The following is a 15,685-nucleotide window of genomic DNA, read 5'->3' as shown; positions in this document are numbered from 1 at the left end:
TTGCCAGAAGCTCAGCTGAGGGATGTGTCTGGAAGGCTTTGGGCATAAACAGTAACTGGAGCAAACAGCATCCTCGGTCCAAGGAGAGCAGGGAGCGAAAGCAGAGATGATAATTTATTAACCTGATAATAAAAAATATACACCCCAGAAGCACATTCCCTGGCATTGTTTGCGGCAATCCTTAGCAGATTTTTGAGACCTTTAGTCATCTTTTTTTTTTTTAGACTGGGGGCAATGAGGCACTGAGAATAAAACCACTTTAGTACTTAAAATCAATGGGAAGTGGGGAGATTCTCAACTTAACAAATATCATAACTGTCCTTACAAGAGAAAGGAGAACTTGGAGGAAAAGTAACAGCACAAAAGAAAATAAAAATCACATTTGAGTACCTTGGGGAGTAAATGGTTTCAGAGTTCTGGGGGGTTCGGACCATGTGCACCATGTTATGACACTGGTGAGCGTGCATCCCATCGCAGGCAATCCTGGCCAGGGCACGCATTGGATGACCGTGGCTCCTTTCCTCCTGGTTCTTCCTTCCCCTCCTCTCCAGCTGTGAAACAGAGGTGTGATTTCCCTCCTCAGATTCACACACAGCATTCAAACCACTGACCATGGCCCTGGATGGCTCTGTTATATTAAAAAGGCGAGAAAAATTCTACAAAGAAAGGGAAAATGCTGCAGAAGCAGAATAGGGTGAAAATCCACCATCTTCTTTTGCACACGGTGGAGCCAAGCAATGGTTTCCTTCCAAAAATGGGGCAAGAGAGACCAAAAGTCCTCTCCCGGGGGAATTGGCCTGTGGAGGGGCTGGGGCTGCCCAGCCGTGTGCTGGGTGCTGCTTCGTGCCCTGTTTGCTCTGAGCCCACTTCACACCTTGTCCTTCTTTGTCATGACAGGACATCAAGCCTGGACTACTACGAAATCAGGTCAAACAACTCCCTGGAGAGATACAACAGCATCGGTCCCCCCTTTCATTGCATCTTCAAGGTAAGGAGGAGGTTTCAAACAGGCTGATGGACCCCTCAAAGGTGGAATGTGCTACGGTCACCCTGTTCATCCCCATCCCGTGGGACAGTGGCGTTCCAGGCACATCCCTGTCCTTTGCCCTCACAGCTGCAGAACCTCGGCTTCTTCCCAGTGGAGGGGGTGACCATCAAGCTCACCATCCCTGTGGCCACCCGGGCGGGCAACCGGCTCCTGCTCCTGAACAGCTTCATGGTGGATCAGGTAGGATGGGTGTTTCATCCCCTTTAAGCGCGGGCAGGTCCCTTCTGCACCAGGGGTGGGGATGGAGACACCCTGCAGTCAGTCACCCCACCCTTTTGCAAACCCCCCCTATGCTCACACCTGCACGGACAGTCTTGGCTAATGCTCAGGCTTCTCCCTTTTGCATTTGTTTGGCTGGAAATATGGAAAATGGTAGCAGCCAAAGGGTTTAATCCAAATATTTTTCCAAGCTAGACCTCCATCCAGTAGGCAATGAATTCTTGAGGGTCTTGAAGGCATTAACTGTGTCTGGAGCCAACTGCGGGCTTGAGTGCCCATAGAAGCAGTGAGAGGGCTGGGAGCAGAACCCAAGCCTCCCACTGCCTCTGCAGCCATGCAGGATGCGTGACGGAAAGAGCCCAGCAGGAGAATTGGAACAGGCTGCCCAGGGAGGTGGTTGAATCACCATCCCTGGAGGTGTCTAAAAGAGAGCAGATGTCGTACTTGGGGATGTGGTCTGGTGGCAGACTTGGCAGGGCTGGATCGATGGTTGGACTCGACGATCTTAAAAGTCCAACCATAACCATTCTATGACTCTATGTCGAGAGCTGGGTTTGGGGTGAGTTGGGAACCACAGCTTCCACCAGGCTGGGTGCTGAACATGGTCGCACCCCCATGCTCAGAGCTCATCAGCTTCTCCTACAGGAGAACACAACCTGCAACATCTGGGGAAACACCACTGACTACCGAAGAACACCAGCAGAGGAGGACCTCTCCCGCATCCCCCACCTGGTACGCACCTTCATGGGTCTGATCCTGGCCCTGGGCTGAGCCCCACTGCCTCCGGCAGCCACCAAACCAGAAAGGAAGCCCCTGGAATGGGGATTCTCCATTGCCGCGGGGAAAGGATGAGTATGTGGCCCCTCCACCGGGGCTAGGATCTTGCTCCCTTCAGTGTGTGGCAGGGCAGAAGTCCAGAGGGGTTTTATCCCCTTCTCAGCAGCAACGCTACCACACCACTAAGCTTCTCCCCTTGCAGAACCACAGCAACTCTGACATCGTTTCTATCGACTGCAATGTGAAATTAGCCCCCAACGAGGAGATGAACTTACACTTACATGGCAATCTGTGGATGAAGTCTCTGAAAGCAGTAAGTCCTCCTAAAGCAGACATGTTTCAAGGAGAAATCCCCCAAAGTAGCACTCACACCACAAATCATGGGTGGAGTTTTTTTCTTCCCCCTCCTATGATTGCCTTCCCTCCCAGGAAGCCCAAGTATGCATGGGGTGTTGTTTGTTTTCAAAGCCCACTTATTCTCTCAGTGCGAGCAGCCAACATTCTGCAAGCATCTCATTGTGGGGAATTTAATCCCAAGCAGTCCTTTCTGCTGTAATTTAACGACACTCACTACTTGACCTGCATCATCCAGGCTTGCAGCACAGAGCATCCCTGGTGCGGGTGCAAAGCCAGGGAGGGGGAGCACAACTGTCTGGGGCACTGACTCTGACAGGAGGCCAGGTTGGATGAGGCTTTGAGCACCCTGATCCAGTGGAAGGTGTCTCTGCCCATGGCAGGGGGTTGAAACTGAATGGGCTTTAAGGTCCCTTCCAACTCAAACCATTCCACGATTCTACAATGTTCATGTCCAACACTTCTTCACACAGCTGAAGTTCAAGTCACTGAAGATTACCACGACCGCTGCTCTCCAGCGACGCTTTGGAAGCCCCTTCGTCTTCCGAGAGGAGGACCCCAGCCGCCAGGTGAGCTCCTAGTCAGGATGGTCACACATGGACCCAGCAGCTTCGGGAATGTTGGAACACCCTGCTCTGCCCCAGTGTGACCCTGTAGCTTGCAGAAGAGCTGGAGTGACCAAGCACCCAGCTCCACAAAGCCCAGAGCAACCCGGTGCAGCTGTGGCCAGAGCCACGCAGCTCCTGTCCCAGCACCACCAGACTCAGCAGCAAAAACCTGAGCCAAGTCACTGGTGCGCAGGTTGGGCATCTTCCCCAGCAGCTCCAGCAACCTCCCAAAGCAGGAGATGCTCAGCATCCCCATCATCCCCTTGGTTTCTGCCCCCCAGGCTCTTGCACCCAGCAGCACCAGCATATTTTTATGTTCTTCCCTTGCAGATAACATTTGAAATATCCAAACCAGAGGAGTCACAGATTCCCATCTGGATCATCCTGGGGAGCACCTTAGGAGGTCTCTTGCTCCTGGCCCTGCTTGTCCTCGCCCTCTGGAAGGTGAGCAGCCCTTAAGCCATGCACATAGGGGTCTTGGTGGAGACCCCCATGCACCGAGGGACCCTGCAGCTTCATGTCCACAGCCTCATGAGCCTCTCAGCAAAAAACTCCTTCAACCTCTTTCCACTTCCATATTATTGATATCCAGGGTCTAAACCTTCCAGCACTATCCCAGTCAAAGAAAGACGCTTCTCAGCAATCAGCTGAAGTAATGTTGGGGTTTGCTTTTGTTTTTCTTTCACCCTACAGCTTGGATTTTTCAAAAGTGGGAGCCACAGACGAGCAGCGGAGCGGGAGCGTAACACCCAAGGGCTGGAGTGATGCTGCCAGGGCTGCTGGTTTATCACCCCCAGCACCGCTTCCAGCCCCTCGCTGGTCACGGAGCAGAGGTTCACCTCAATGCTGAGGGATTCGGGTGCTGAACTTGGGCTGGCATCAACATGAGAGTTCGCCCCTTTGTGTGAAATCACCTCAACAGGTCCAAAAGCCATAAAAATATTCCTACCCACACCAAACTCCCCCTGATCATGGCCCCGCGCCCCAGCGCAAGGAGCTGCAAACTGGGTTTGCAAGGAGGCAGCAGTGGCACAGAGACGGAGGGGCTGCAGGGGCTGCTGAAGCAACATGTCCATAATGTGAGGCAAGCTGTGGGGCTGCAAAAATCCTTAAAAAAAAATCAAAGTATCTTCAAAAAAGTGAGGATTGCTCATTCCCATGGCTAAGCTGGAGCAAACACCTGGGCTTTGGTGGCCGTGGCTCTCAAACTGCATTGCCTTCAGTAACCGGAGCAATTGCGTGAAGATGTTAATTTGCCGCCTTCTTAATGCACTGACTACAAATGATGACAAGTGAAAGCACCTTAATGCCAATCTCCAGCGTCCAGTTGTACATAGTTGTTATAAAAATATTGCCCTGTTTAAGCAAAGGAGAAAAAAAGAAAATTAAAAAAGAAATCAAATAAAAAAAAAAATCAAACCCCAGTTTGAGGCGTTTCCTACAAACTGAGCAGTTTGGGAGAGCTTGCGTCCAGCAAGGGTCCGCCCGTGTATCATAATTGTACAGACTCGGTGTCATGCGAAACCGCCCATCAGCGCTGTTTGACAAAAATCGTTCTTTTTGCATAACAGAATTATTTATGCTAATATTAATTTTATGGATGAAAAGAAAGCCTACTTCTGCCAGATGCGTAATGACGTGCGTTAAATACTGTCCTGGTATTTTTTAGGGATTAAAAATACAGTATTGTGAAAATGCGTACCCTTTCCTTCTGTTCCGTGCTAGCAGCTCGGCTGCGTACGAGTCTAGAGGAGGCCACGAAGATGATCTGGGGGCTGGAACACCTCTGCTATAAGGACCAGCTAAGAGGGTTGAGCTTGTTAGAGCAGCTTCCAGTGCTGAAAGGGGCTCCAGAAAAGCTGGGGAGGGGCTCTTGATCAGGGAATGCAGGGCTAGGACAAGGGGGAACGGTTTTCAGTTGAAAGAGGGGAGATTGAGATGAGATCTTAGGAAGAAATGTTCTCCTGTGAGGGTGGGGAGGCCCTGGCCCAGGGTGCCCAGAGCAGTGGTGGCTGCCCCATCCCTGGAGGTGTTCAGGGCCAGGCTGGATGGGGCCTGGAGCCCCTGATCCAGTGGGAGGAACTGAATGGGCTTTGTGGTCCCTTCCAACTCAAACCACTCTATGACAGCTCACTGTAGCTCACTACAGAGGGACAGCTGGTGACCCCAGCCAACGTGTGGGGCTGTAGCTCACGGCAGGAGGGATGCCTGGTGATGCCAGCCAAGGCATGGGGTTATAGCTCACTGCAGACAGGGGGCTGCTGTGCAACTGCCACTCTGCACCTTTGGGTGCTTCACTTTCATTTGCATTCATGCAAAACGCTCCAAGAACATAATTCCCATTCCCCAATGACACCACAGTAGCTTAGGGTGACCATGGCACTCACCCCCTCCTGCAGGCTTCTCTCCTTATCTAAAAGAGGCATCAAAGCATCAGCGCTTCCCTGTCTGCAAGTCAGAACATAGAGTTTGCAGCTACTGAGAACTTGGTTAAAGCTACTTCCACCCACAGCTTGTAGCGATTTAACTCAAAACAGCACTGAGAAAACAGTCAAGCTGCTCCACACGGGTGCTTCAGTTCACAAGCTCAGTTATGCCCAGGGAAGTCTCAGTAAAACAAGCTCTCCTAAGCCACCCCATCTGACCCCAGCTCTCACCAGCTTCAGCTAAACTCAGCTTTCATGCTGTACCTTGACATACTCCAAACAGGGGAGCACAGCCCCAGCCAGGGCCTGATCCTGCAAACCCTGCAGTGAGCATGGAGGGGACCAGAGCAAATGGGCACCGCTGGCGCAGGGAGACAGGGCTTGAGGCAAGGGGAGTCCCTGGACTGGCAGAGGGCACGGTGCGGCAAAGGGGCTGGTGTGCAGTCCCTGCCAAACACATAACTTGAGTGCTGATATCTGGAAAAATAAAAGTGACTTGTTGTTAGAAAACAGTTTTCTTTACTAAGCCAAGTGCTTTCCCCTGCTTGCTGATGTCAACGCTCAGAGTACAACTGAGCTGTGTTTGTCTCCATAGAGGTGCAGAAGGCTATGGAATAAGTAAGTGAAAAACTCAGCTTTCCATGCAGCTACGTAATCTGAGGGTCAGCTAGGGCTCTCATCACCATGCAAGGACCATGGTTTAAGCATAGCTGACCCAAAGATGAGCATATGAAATACCAGCTGCAGCTCCCACCACCCACTGCCCTTCTGCTTCAGCTCACCTGCCCGAGTACTCCCCGAGAAACTGAGTCTCTGGGTTTGTCAAGTGTTTGCATCCCACCAAGTACAGGCTGGCCTCAACAAAGTGTATTTTTAAAAGCCAGGCTGCCCTCCAACAGCAGCTCTCTGCACCAAGCCAGCTCTATAAATAACAGACCCTCACCCCCAGGTGCACACACACCTCGTCCCTGCAAAGGGGACATTACCCAGCTCCTTGTTTCCAGCAAAGGGGGTACCTGTGCCTCTGTACAGACTTTTTTTCCAGAGCTTTAAATAACTTCCAGAGAGAGCAAGCTCACTCTTTCAGCTTTTAATGCCTGATATTTCCAGCCTAAGGAGAGGAAAGGTGCCGGAACGCCAAGAGCTGCAGGAGATGCTGCTGCACCCACAGGCATGCGGGAACAGGCACAACTGTTTTGTCCTGTCCTTTGGCCAAGAGCTTCTACTGCCATAGCGAAGGTGGCAGAACAGCACGTGCACACCACCACCTTCCCAGGACACAGACAAGCAGGAACCTGACTTAATTGGGAGCCAGGACAAAGATCAGGGGCCACACCTGAGACAGGAGCAGCTTCAGCATCAGCCGCTCCTTCTGCGGCACAGACCATCTGCTCTTTATAAAGCATTTTGTAACTTACACAAGTGAAGTTCTATTGCTGCTTCTGGGTATTCTGCTTCTCTCTTCAGGTCTTCATATACTGAAGTCATCCCAGTGACAGCATGAAAAGAGCAGAACCTCGGCAAATATCCTGCAACAGAGCCAAAAGCGGGAAAAGATGAGAGCAAAGCTACAGGAAAGCAGGAAGAAGCAGCTTTTCCACAAGATCTTTTGGTCTAACATAGTTTCCTTATTAAAAAAGTGTGGAAGGAGCAGCTTCCTTCACTTTGTTGTTACCTGCAGATACTCCAAGCAGGCATGATTGTTCCAAGAATGGTTTTATACAGGTATTTCATACCACCTTGATTATTTCATGTCAGAAGCAGGTCCTGAGAAAAAAAACAATGGTGCAAGGAAATCCTGTCTTAAATCAACAATACAGTAACTCAAAATTACTCCCAATCCAGTATGCTTTGTTTCACAGCAAACAGCATGAGTAGCTGCACAGCCCTCCTCCTTCCCCCCGCCTCCCAAGTCCGACAGACTCCAGGACCATCAACTCGTTAGTAACTACACACGCATCACAAATAAATGCACAAGGGTGGAAAGGGACAGCGAGGACCAGAGGGCAGAAAAGGATGACAACTCTTTATCTGTAACAGGTACACACCGAATCACACACTGATTAACTTTAACTGAGTTAACTACCAGCAGCTTTACTAGCTCAATAATAATCACCTGCTGCATGTTTTTAAGTTGTTTAAGTTTTAGGTTCAAAGACTTACCAGTAACAGACACAGTCCCAAAACGAGGGCCTCAAGGCATTCTCCGGTTCTCGCGATGAGCCACAATGAGTTAAATATTTCCTTGCATTTCCAAAGGCCACGCTGAATATTGCAGCTGTAAATCCTCAGCAAAACACCAACTGTAGGTTTTCCAATGAGCTCAGAGCAGCACATCTCAGTGCGTAGGAGGAAGATGTCTAGGGTACAGACCTACAGAAACACAAACACCTTCCCAACAGCCTGGCCACATCCATTTGTTGCATTAAGGCCTGGGTTGCATTTGGCTTTGCCACACCTGAGATACAACAGACACATTCCTCGATTTAGGAGCTAGTTTCTAGCACAGTAAAGTTTGCATGTTAGAAGACAAAGTACTTCTAAAACTTTTCTCTCTACAGAGACACAACAGCCAGTGTTTACACTACCACACAACCCAAGCAGCGCTGCTCTGCTTGGCACTAGACAAAAATTAAGAGTTACAAGCTAATTCCACATTCAATGTTTATTTATTTGTAATACAAATAGAAACGTGTGCCCAAATCTTGCCTTAAAGTTCTACCCAGATTGTTTAAAAAAGACCTACAGAACATTCTTTCATCATCTGACAGTTAAAAAGCTGCGTTTTAAATAAACAGAGTTTTCAGTAGCCTGTCAAAACAAGTGACATTTTACTGTTGGAGCATCTGCAACTTCTACCAAGGAGAAGGACTTTTCTCCAGCAACACTGTTATTATACAATCAGTTGCTTATCATAAAAGATTTTATGATAGGACAATTTTTTAAAAATCAGTTTTAATAGAGATTTTCATCATGAAAGGAGTAAAAACCATGAAAAATCCTCAAGTCCAATTCAGGGAGGCACAGACTCTGCGCTTATCAGAAAAGCAGCGTCCCCGCTCCAAAGGAAGACTCTCTTTGGCGACAGACTACTCCATTAGGAAGATACAGCATTTGGAATCCAAGAGTGCAGTTATACATACTTTTGAGTCAAAAAGGTGCGTGTTGATCATTGAAACAACAAAAAAAAAAAACAAAAACCCAAGTTAAAAGCATTTTGAAATGTTGGGACACACATAAACACAAATACCCTATCAATTTTCTAGGTATCCATGCATGACCTTTATATATGAGCAACTCAGCTACATAAAAAGAAACCATGACTCAGGTTCGTTTCGCTTGATGTGCAAAGTTCCTTTTCCAAACATTATTCAATGCCTATTTTAGCAGTATAAAAGAAGAGCTTGATACTTCAACTATCATTAAATGAACATACCACAGCTGAATTTAAACCTGTATTTCCTAACAGAGCATCCTGTGGGGCTGTAGCTGTTGATAACGTTGAAAATTAAGCTGTTCAATGCTTACTTTAAGAAAAAATAACATTTTAAAATGTTACCAACATCTTCAGCATTAACTGAAAGGCGTAAAAAGATAGTGAGGTATGAGAGCATTGACTTGCTCTGTACGTCCAGACGTCACTTTTTAACCAACTACCACATAATTTCCCACTGTTCTTCCCCACCTCACTCCAAGAAGTTTTAAAACTTGCAAAGCCGCAGCCTCTGTGACACAGGCTTTAGGAGGTGCCTGCGTAAAGAATGACCTAAAGCATTCGGCTGCAAATTGCAAGTGGAGATGTGTACTGGAAACAAAACATCCTGCACAAGTTATATTGTGATTCTTTTCATTTTGTTTACAAAAAACAAGAGATAAATTCTTTTAACCAAAAGAAGTTACCAAAACCATTGGATATGACTACAGGAGAATGATGTGGCTTTTTTTCCCCCCTCCCCCGGATCTGCATGAGAACTGAGGCTGCAGACTGAATCCAGAGGAACCCAAACCCAAGAGAACAGAGTAAAACAGCTCCGTGTATTCTGCTGCCTGCAGTTGATGTTGTCCCAGGATAGCACCGCCACAAAAGACTTTACATAGCCTAGTGAAACTTCACAAACTCTTCCAGAGTTCTGGGGATCTGGTTTTGGTAGCTGATGTTATAGATCCGTACTGCTCGGGCAGCCAGGCACTTGAGACTCAGCTTCATTTGAGTTTTAAGGAGTATTTCAGACACCCCTGTTGTACTTTTATCCAGAGGGGTTTTCTTCTGCTTATTTGTCATGTCTGTGTGAGCACCAGCCTCCACCAGGCTAATGATGATGGAATGCAACGTCAAGAAGTCGCTGATGGGCCTGTGGTATTGGACAATGATGTGGAGCGGACTGTTTCCTTCATTGTCCACAGCGTTCACGTCAGCGCCACAATCTAGCAAGAGTTTTGTGACAAGCGCGTTAGGAAAGCTGCAGACATCATTCGTGTGGAAGTCATCAACCGGTGTACTGGAATTGACAGCATGATGCAGCAAACTAGAGCCATCCCGCGTCCTGGGATCGAGATGAATCAGGTTGTAAATCTGTTTGTTGATTCGCGACTGATCCTGCTCGCTGCACTGGGTCTTGGTAGAGATGCAGACTAAGTACAGAAAGGTAAAGATGTTGCATTCGTAGTTGTCCATGGCAGTGTGAATGTCAGAGTCCTGTGTGGTTTTGATCCGGGACATGCCTTGTTCTATTTCCAAGACACTGCATCTCAGGACACTCTCGATGTCCTTGGCCTTAACAGGTTCATTCAAGTGTATCATCTGAGAGAAGACTTGAGCAAACCTCAGGAGGTCCTTATGAGTGTTCCTGTTGCCCTTCTGCCTCAGATGCAATGCGTGGAGCCATAGCTTAATACACTGTTCAAACTCCATGTTATCTGCATAAACAGCCCCACGGTAAATAATGGGGTGAGAAACATCAATATTGTCCGATCCCAGAATTCTTTCTCGCACAATGAGGCCTTCCATGTGAAGGGCATCTCGATCCTGCCTAATAGACTCTAATTCCTGAGGAGTCCTGCACTCAGTCCTGTTTCCATAAGCTTCAATTTGCGGAAGAACTTCTTTTTCAATTATATTCTCACTGTCTCGGTATCTCTCCAGCATCGCTAAATATAAATAGTGGTAAGTCTTCATTATATCATAGTTTTCTCTGTCATTTGCAAATGAGGCACCCAGAAGTTCCAGAGCTTCAATACGGCTCCTCCTATCACAGTCGGCGTGAGCAAGGAGCAACTCTACAACGTCAGCCTTGCAGCTCTCAGCAGCGACCTTCAGCGGAGTCATCCCATGGCCATTCACCATCATCGCCGCCTTCCACTTGACCAGCTCCCTCACTATTTCCAAGTGGCCGGCTTCGGCTGCAAAGTGCAGCGCGGTAGCACCACAGTGGGCTTTGGCGTTGGGGTCGGCATGCTGCTCCAGGAGGTACCTCACCACATCCGTGTGCCCTTTGTAGGCTGCGATCATAAGGCAAGTGTTGTCGTACTTGTTGGCAATGCTGATGTTGGCGTTGTTTTCGACCAGGTACTTGACGATGTCCAGCCTGCCATCGAAACACGCAGCCCGCAGCGGAGTCGAATTGGTCACCGTGGTGTGATTCACGTTAGCGCCATGACTCACCAGCAGTTTGACTACTTCAAAGTGGCCGGCGCCTGCCGCACACCAGAGAGCTGTGGCTCCATCAATGACAAAGCTGAAAATATAAGGACAGAAAGAAGCAGTTAAACCGATGCTTTCAAACCATCTTTCACAGCCAGATGAGCAGTACGCAACAGGCACGCACGTACCCAGCCAGGCAAAGGCATTTTATCACCATCCTGGTTTTGTACCTGAAAGAACTTACCGGGACAGCCAAGGTGAGAGAATGAGAGACTGATCAAGCACACAGACCTCCCGGAGGAAGCAGTGTTAGAAGTTGAAACTTCAAAGCAGCCGGGGGATTTAGCCACACTTCGTACCAGTGCTTCCCAGGCTGCTTTGAAGATCCCACCTGCAAGTTCCAGCCCTTGGAGATCTCGGGGAGAACAGCTACAAGAATTACCACTTCTTTGATCCCTTGTACCAGAAACTGACACACGAAAGAAAGAAAGAAAACTTAAAATTCACGTATTGACACAAAAAAAACCAAACTTGGGCACAAACAACAGCACAGCTATACAATTCACTGGAGCTGGCAGCAAAGCTGGCTCAAGAACTTCCTATCACCGCTCTCTCCTGGAGCTGCAAAACTCCACCTCTTCTGCTGCACCAATATCCCTTCTCTTGAAGGGATCGTACCGACCTGGTTACACAGAGGGAACTCCAAGAACAAAACAGAGTTTAAAAAGCTAAGTTCTCCTGAGTCAGACTGTTCCAAGGTCTGTTCATGGCCTTGGAGACAGCTTCCTGGCACTCGTCAGTGCAGGGACAGTTGACTTCAGCAAAGCATCACCAGTTTCCTAAGCTGTTTGCATTCCAAACCCAGCACGCTGTGCAACCACAAAGATAGAGGCTTCCGTTGCTCTGGTTCACACACAGAAACAGGCAGCATTCGCACCACAGGTAACACACACCCACACACACTCCAAATCACAGAGGAGGCACAAATGCCTTATTTCCATATGTCCAGTCACATTTCTCAAAATTAAAATGTCATACGACACCAACTTCATTTTAACTTTTAACAATGATTTTTATCACTTCATGGAGCTCTCGTGTCGCTCAACAGGAACACTGTCTGCAAATGCAGCAAATGCGCACCTCTAGAAAACGTTTTGGAGGCCAGTTAAGAGCTCTGGCACGCAGAGGTGTCTGTAAGACAGAAATGGCCACCTTTAGTCACTGTCAGAAGTTCCTTGCTTTGTAAATAATCACATTAGAATACTTTTAACACCAAAGAGAGGTAAATCAAGACCTAGGAGCTGTTAATGAACATGAGGGGATGGGCTGGTGCACTATTAAGTACTTATCTACAAGCCAGAACCCAAGCAAGCAAAGCTGCGGTGCCACCTTATCTCAAGCAGAGGGACAAGGATGCCAGATCACACGCCTCCTCTCCCGCCTCTTCTCCTCTCACCAGCGCCCAGCAGCACCCACTGTGCCCATTGTGTCCCAGACAACACCACTTTAATCCGTACAGGCAGAGGCTCTGACAAACTGATCACCCTTCTGTCAAGGCACAGGATGAGGAATGAGAAACTCCAGCAGCAGAGGAGGGCTGACAGAACTGTCAACACAGGCCGCTCCTTAAATCAAACTCAGAGCAGATCTCACCCTAAGTGTCTTCAGACACTTTTTGCTTGTGAAAAAAAAGGAGCTGGAAGAGAAGAGGAAAAAAGAAAAAAAAACAAACCACACAGGGAAGTTGGTTCTTCCCCTTTCAATCAGCATGCAAGGACCAAGCCCTGGGACAGACAGACCTTCTGGTCTGTTGAGCACAGGCTCAACTCCAGCTGATCAAGGAGGAGCCAGTTGAACAATACCAGGGACCCACTGCTGTCCCTCTCACCCAGTGCCTGACATGAGCTGTCTTCCCTGCATAAGCCACCTGCAGAGCCAGAAGCTGTTCGAAACACTGATCTACTCCACTATTAGTCAGCCCGAGGTGAAAGACAGGCAAGAAGTTGAGTACTGTGGGAGATCTTTAAAAAGCATTCCTTCTTCCTCCTGTGGCAGCTCACTGCCAAGGACCTGGACATCACAGCCAGGCTTCTGTCCACACAGCAGCACCAGCAGCACTGCCCCACTGAGGGCCAGGCACCTCCCGCCCTCCCTTTAGAATCACAGAATCATTGAGGCTGGAAAAGACGTCTAAGATCACCAGCTTCAACCATCAACCCAAACCCACCATGCCTACTAAACCGCCTTCCCTGGGATATCTGGACTGGACACTGAAAAAGCTCTCAACCTGAGTAAATTCAGGTCCTGTTCCTGTGATCAGCAGAGCCCTGCTGTCACCCATGGCAGCGAGCAACCGCACAGAAAAGGCCATTCTGGCACAGTAAGAGAGAACATGGGACATCCTGCTTGCTGAGGGGACACCCAATGAAGTGCTTTCCAGGCTGCGGTGAATGCTATTTCAGCTGCAGTTTCAGGCAGGGGATCTCAGAAGGGCAAAGGCAGTTTTATAGCTAGCAAAGCTTTCAGCACAGGAAGAGCATGGATCTGCTGGAGCGAGTCCAGAGGAGGCCATAGAGATGATCCAAAAGATGGAGCACCTCCCACACGAGGACAGGCTGAGAGACTTCAGATTGTTCAGCCTGGGGGAGAGGAGACTCCACAGAGACCTCAGAGCAGCTTCCAGTACTGAAAGGGGCTCCAGGAAAGCTGGGGAGGGGCTCTTGATCAGGGAGTGCAGGGATAGGATGAAGAAGAATGGTTTTAAGCTGAAAGAGATTAAGGTGAGGTCCCAAGAAAAAAAACCTAGCTGTGAGAGTAGTGAGGGCCTGGCCCTGGTTGCCCAGAGAAATCATAGCTGCCTCATCCCTAGAGGTGCTCAAGGCCAGGTTAATGGGGCTTTGAGGAACCTGATCCAGTGGGAGGTGTCCCTGCCCACGGCAGGGGGCGGAACTGGATGGGCTTTTTCCAACCCCAACCATTCTGTGATTCTCCTTCCCCAGCACACACTCAGCGAGCACCGGGGCCCTGCACCAGGTCTCCAGCGGGCAGCAGCGGGTTCTACGTACCCGTCGAAACGGACGGTGCCGGTCTGCTGTGTCTGGACGCGGTAGTGCTCGAGGAGCAGACGAACCACCTTGGCGTGGCCGTTGCGGGCGGCGATGATGAGCGGGGTGGAGCGCTGCCCGCCGTGCTGGCTCACGTAGCCCAGCAGGTACTTGATGTCGCTCTCGGAGCGGTTGAGCAGCAGCGCGGCCAGGGTCAGCACTCGCCCCTCGCTCGCCGCTTTGTACACGTACCCGGCCAGCCCCTCCATCGCCGCTTCTTCCTCCGCCCGGCTGCGGCCCCGCCGCCCGCCGCCCTGCCCCGCCGCCGGGGCGGCCCCTCCGCCCGCCTCCCCCTCCGTCCTGACTCGCGTTGCGGCGCGGGGCTCATGCGGCCCCCGCGGGGGCCCGGCCAGGCCCCTCCGGGCCGGCGGCGAAGCGGCCCTGGCGCCCCCCGCCGCCTCACCCGCCCCAACAGCCGGGGGGACGCGAACGCGGGGGCACCGCTACGGGTCGCGGGAAGGGCCCCGCCGCGCGCACACCGCGCCGTCACGCCCACCGCGCCCACTCCGGAAGCAAAACCGGAAGCGCCCTCCTCCCGCTGTTTCGTGTTCCTCCCTGCAACCGGTGGCGCCACACGAGCGTTCCGGGTCACGGGCGGCACGCGAGGCCTCGCCCCCCCGGCGCTGCCTCTGGATCCCTTTCTGTGTCCCTGCCGGCTCTGGATCGCCCTGCTGCGGTTAATCATAGACTCATGGAATGGTTTGGGGCCTCAAAGCCCATCCAGTTCCACCCCCTGTCATGGGCAGGGACATCTCCCACCGGATCAGGTTGTTCTAAGCTCTATCCAGCCTGGCCTTGAACACCTCCAGGGATGGGGCAGCCACCACTGCTCTGGGCAACCTGGGCCAGGGCCTCCCCACCCTCACAGGAAAACATTTCTTCCTAAGATCTCATCTCAATCTCCCCTCTTTCAGCTGAGAACCATTCCCCCTCATCCTATCCCTGCACTCCCTGATCAAGAGCCCCTCCCCAGCTTTCCTGGAGCCCCTTTCAGTACTGGAAGCTGCTCAAAGGGTCGGGCTGGTTTGTTTGGGTTGAGTCTGGTTCAGTCAGGCTGAGTTTGGTTGGATCTGGCTTAGTTGGGATGGGTTGGGTTGGATTGAGTTGGGTTGGGTTTGATTCAGCTGCTTTGGATTGGTTGGATTCGGTTCAGTTGGGCTGGATTTGGTTTGGTTGGATTGAGTTGGGTTGGGTTTAGTTTAGTTAAATTGGGCTGGTTCAGCTGGTTTGGTTGGATTTGGTTGGGTTGGATCTGGTTCAGTTGAACTGAGTTAGTTGGATTGTTTTGTTCGGTTCAGATTATTGCTTTTTTTAAAGGGCCCAGCAGCTTCTATCACCTCAGCCATGCCTCCACCCCAGCAAGCCTGTCAGCCCCCATCTCAGCACACACAGGAGCTCCATCCTTGGTTTCAGGAACACCATTACCAGCCTTGCTGCACACATATCCACTTAACCAAGAACTAAATACAACCCACCTGCTTGGCTGCCTCTCCTTTCCTCTGCACAGA

General features: G+C 50.3%; 2 protein-coding genes across 9 annotated transcripts in view; one reads left to right on the top strand and one right to left on the bottom strand.

Annotated features, from left to right (window-relative positions):
• ITGA11 (integrin subunit alpha 11) overlaps positions 1-3,836 on the top strand; it is a 75,628-nt gene extending 71,792 nt beyond the window's left edge. For all 8 annotated transcript variants that reach the window (XM_054077951.1, XM_054077952.1, XM_054077950.1 and 5 more), the window contains 7 exons: positions 898-988; positions 1,115-1,228; positions 1,913-1,999; positions 2,247-2,357; positions 2,872-2,967; positions 3,337-3,450; positions 3,700-3,836. In XM_054077951.1, the coding sequence (XP_053933926.1) occupies positions 898-988; positions 1,115-1,228; positions 1,913-1,999; positions 2,247-2,357; positions 2,872-2,967; positions 3,337-3,450; positions 3,700-3,771 (685 nt within the window). In that variant the 3' untranslated portion in view covers positions 3,772-3,836. The remainder of the gene's footprint in view (positions 1-897; positions 989-1,114; positions 1,229-1,912; positions 2,000-2,246; positions 2,358-2,871; positions 2,968-3,336; positions 3,451-3,699) is intronic.
• A 387-nt stretch (positions 3,837-4,223) lies between these two features.
• On the bottom strand, positions 4,224-14,630 carry FEM1B (fem-1 homolog B). The gene is made up of 6 exons (XM_009567608.2): positions 14,139-14,630; positions 7,596-11,167; positions 7,108-7,199; positions 6,851-6,961; positions 5,697-5,909; positions 4,224-4,362 (listed from the first exon to the last, which is right to left on the bottom strand). Exons 1-2 carry the CDS (start codon positions 14,384-14,386, stop codon positions 9,532-9,534), a joined length of 1,884 nt encoding a protein of 627 aa, XP_009565903.2. The 5' UTR covers positions 14,387-14,630; the 3' UTR covers positions 4,224-4,362; positions 5,697-5,909; positions 6,851-6,961; positions 7,108-7,199; positions 7,596-9,531.
• Between the last annotated feature and the right edge of the window lie 1,055 nt (positions 14,631-15,685).

Source organism: Cuculus canorus, chromosome 12, assembly GCF_017976375.1.
Source record: "Cuculus canorus isolate bCucCan1 chromosome 12, bCucCan1.pri, whole genome shotgun sequence".
In the NCBI taxonomy this organism is placed as follows: Eukaryota; Metazoa; Chordata; class Aves; order Cuculiformes; family Cuculidae; genus Cuculus; species Cuculus canorus.
The sequence above is the reverse complement of the archived record's forward strand: the minus strand, read 5'-3'. Positions and strand labels throughout refer to the sequence as shown.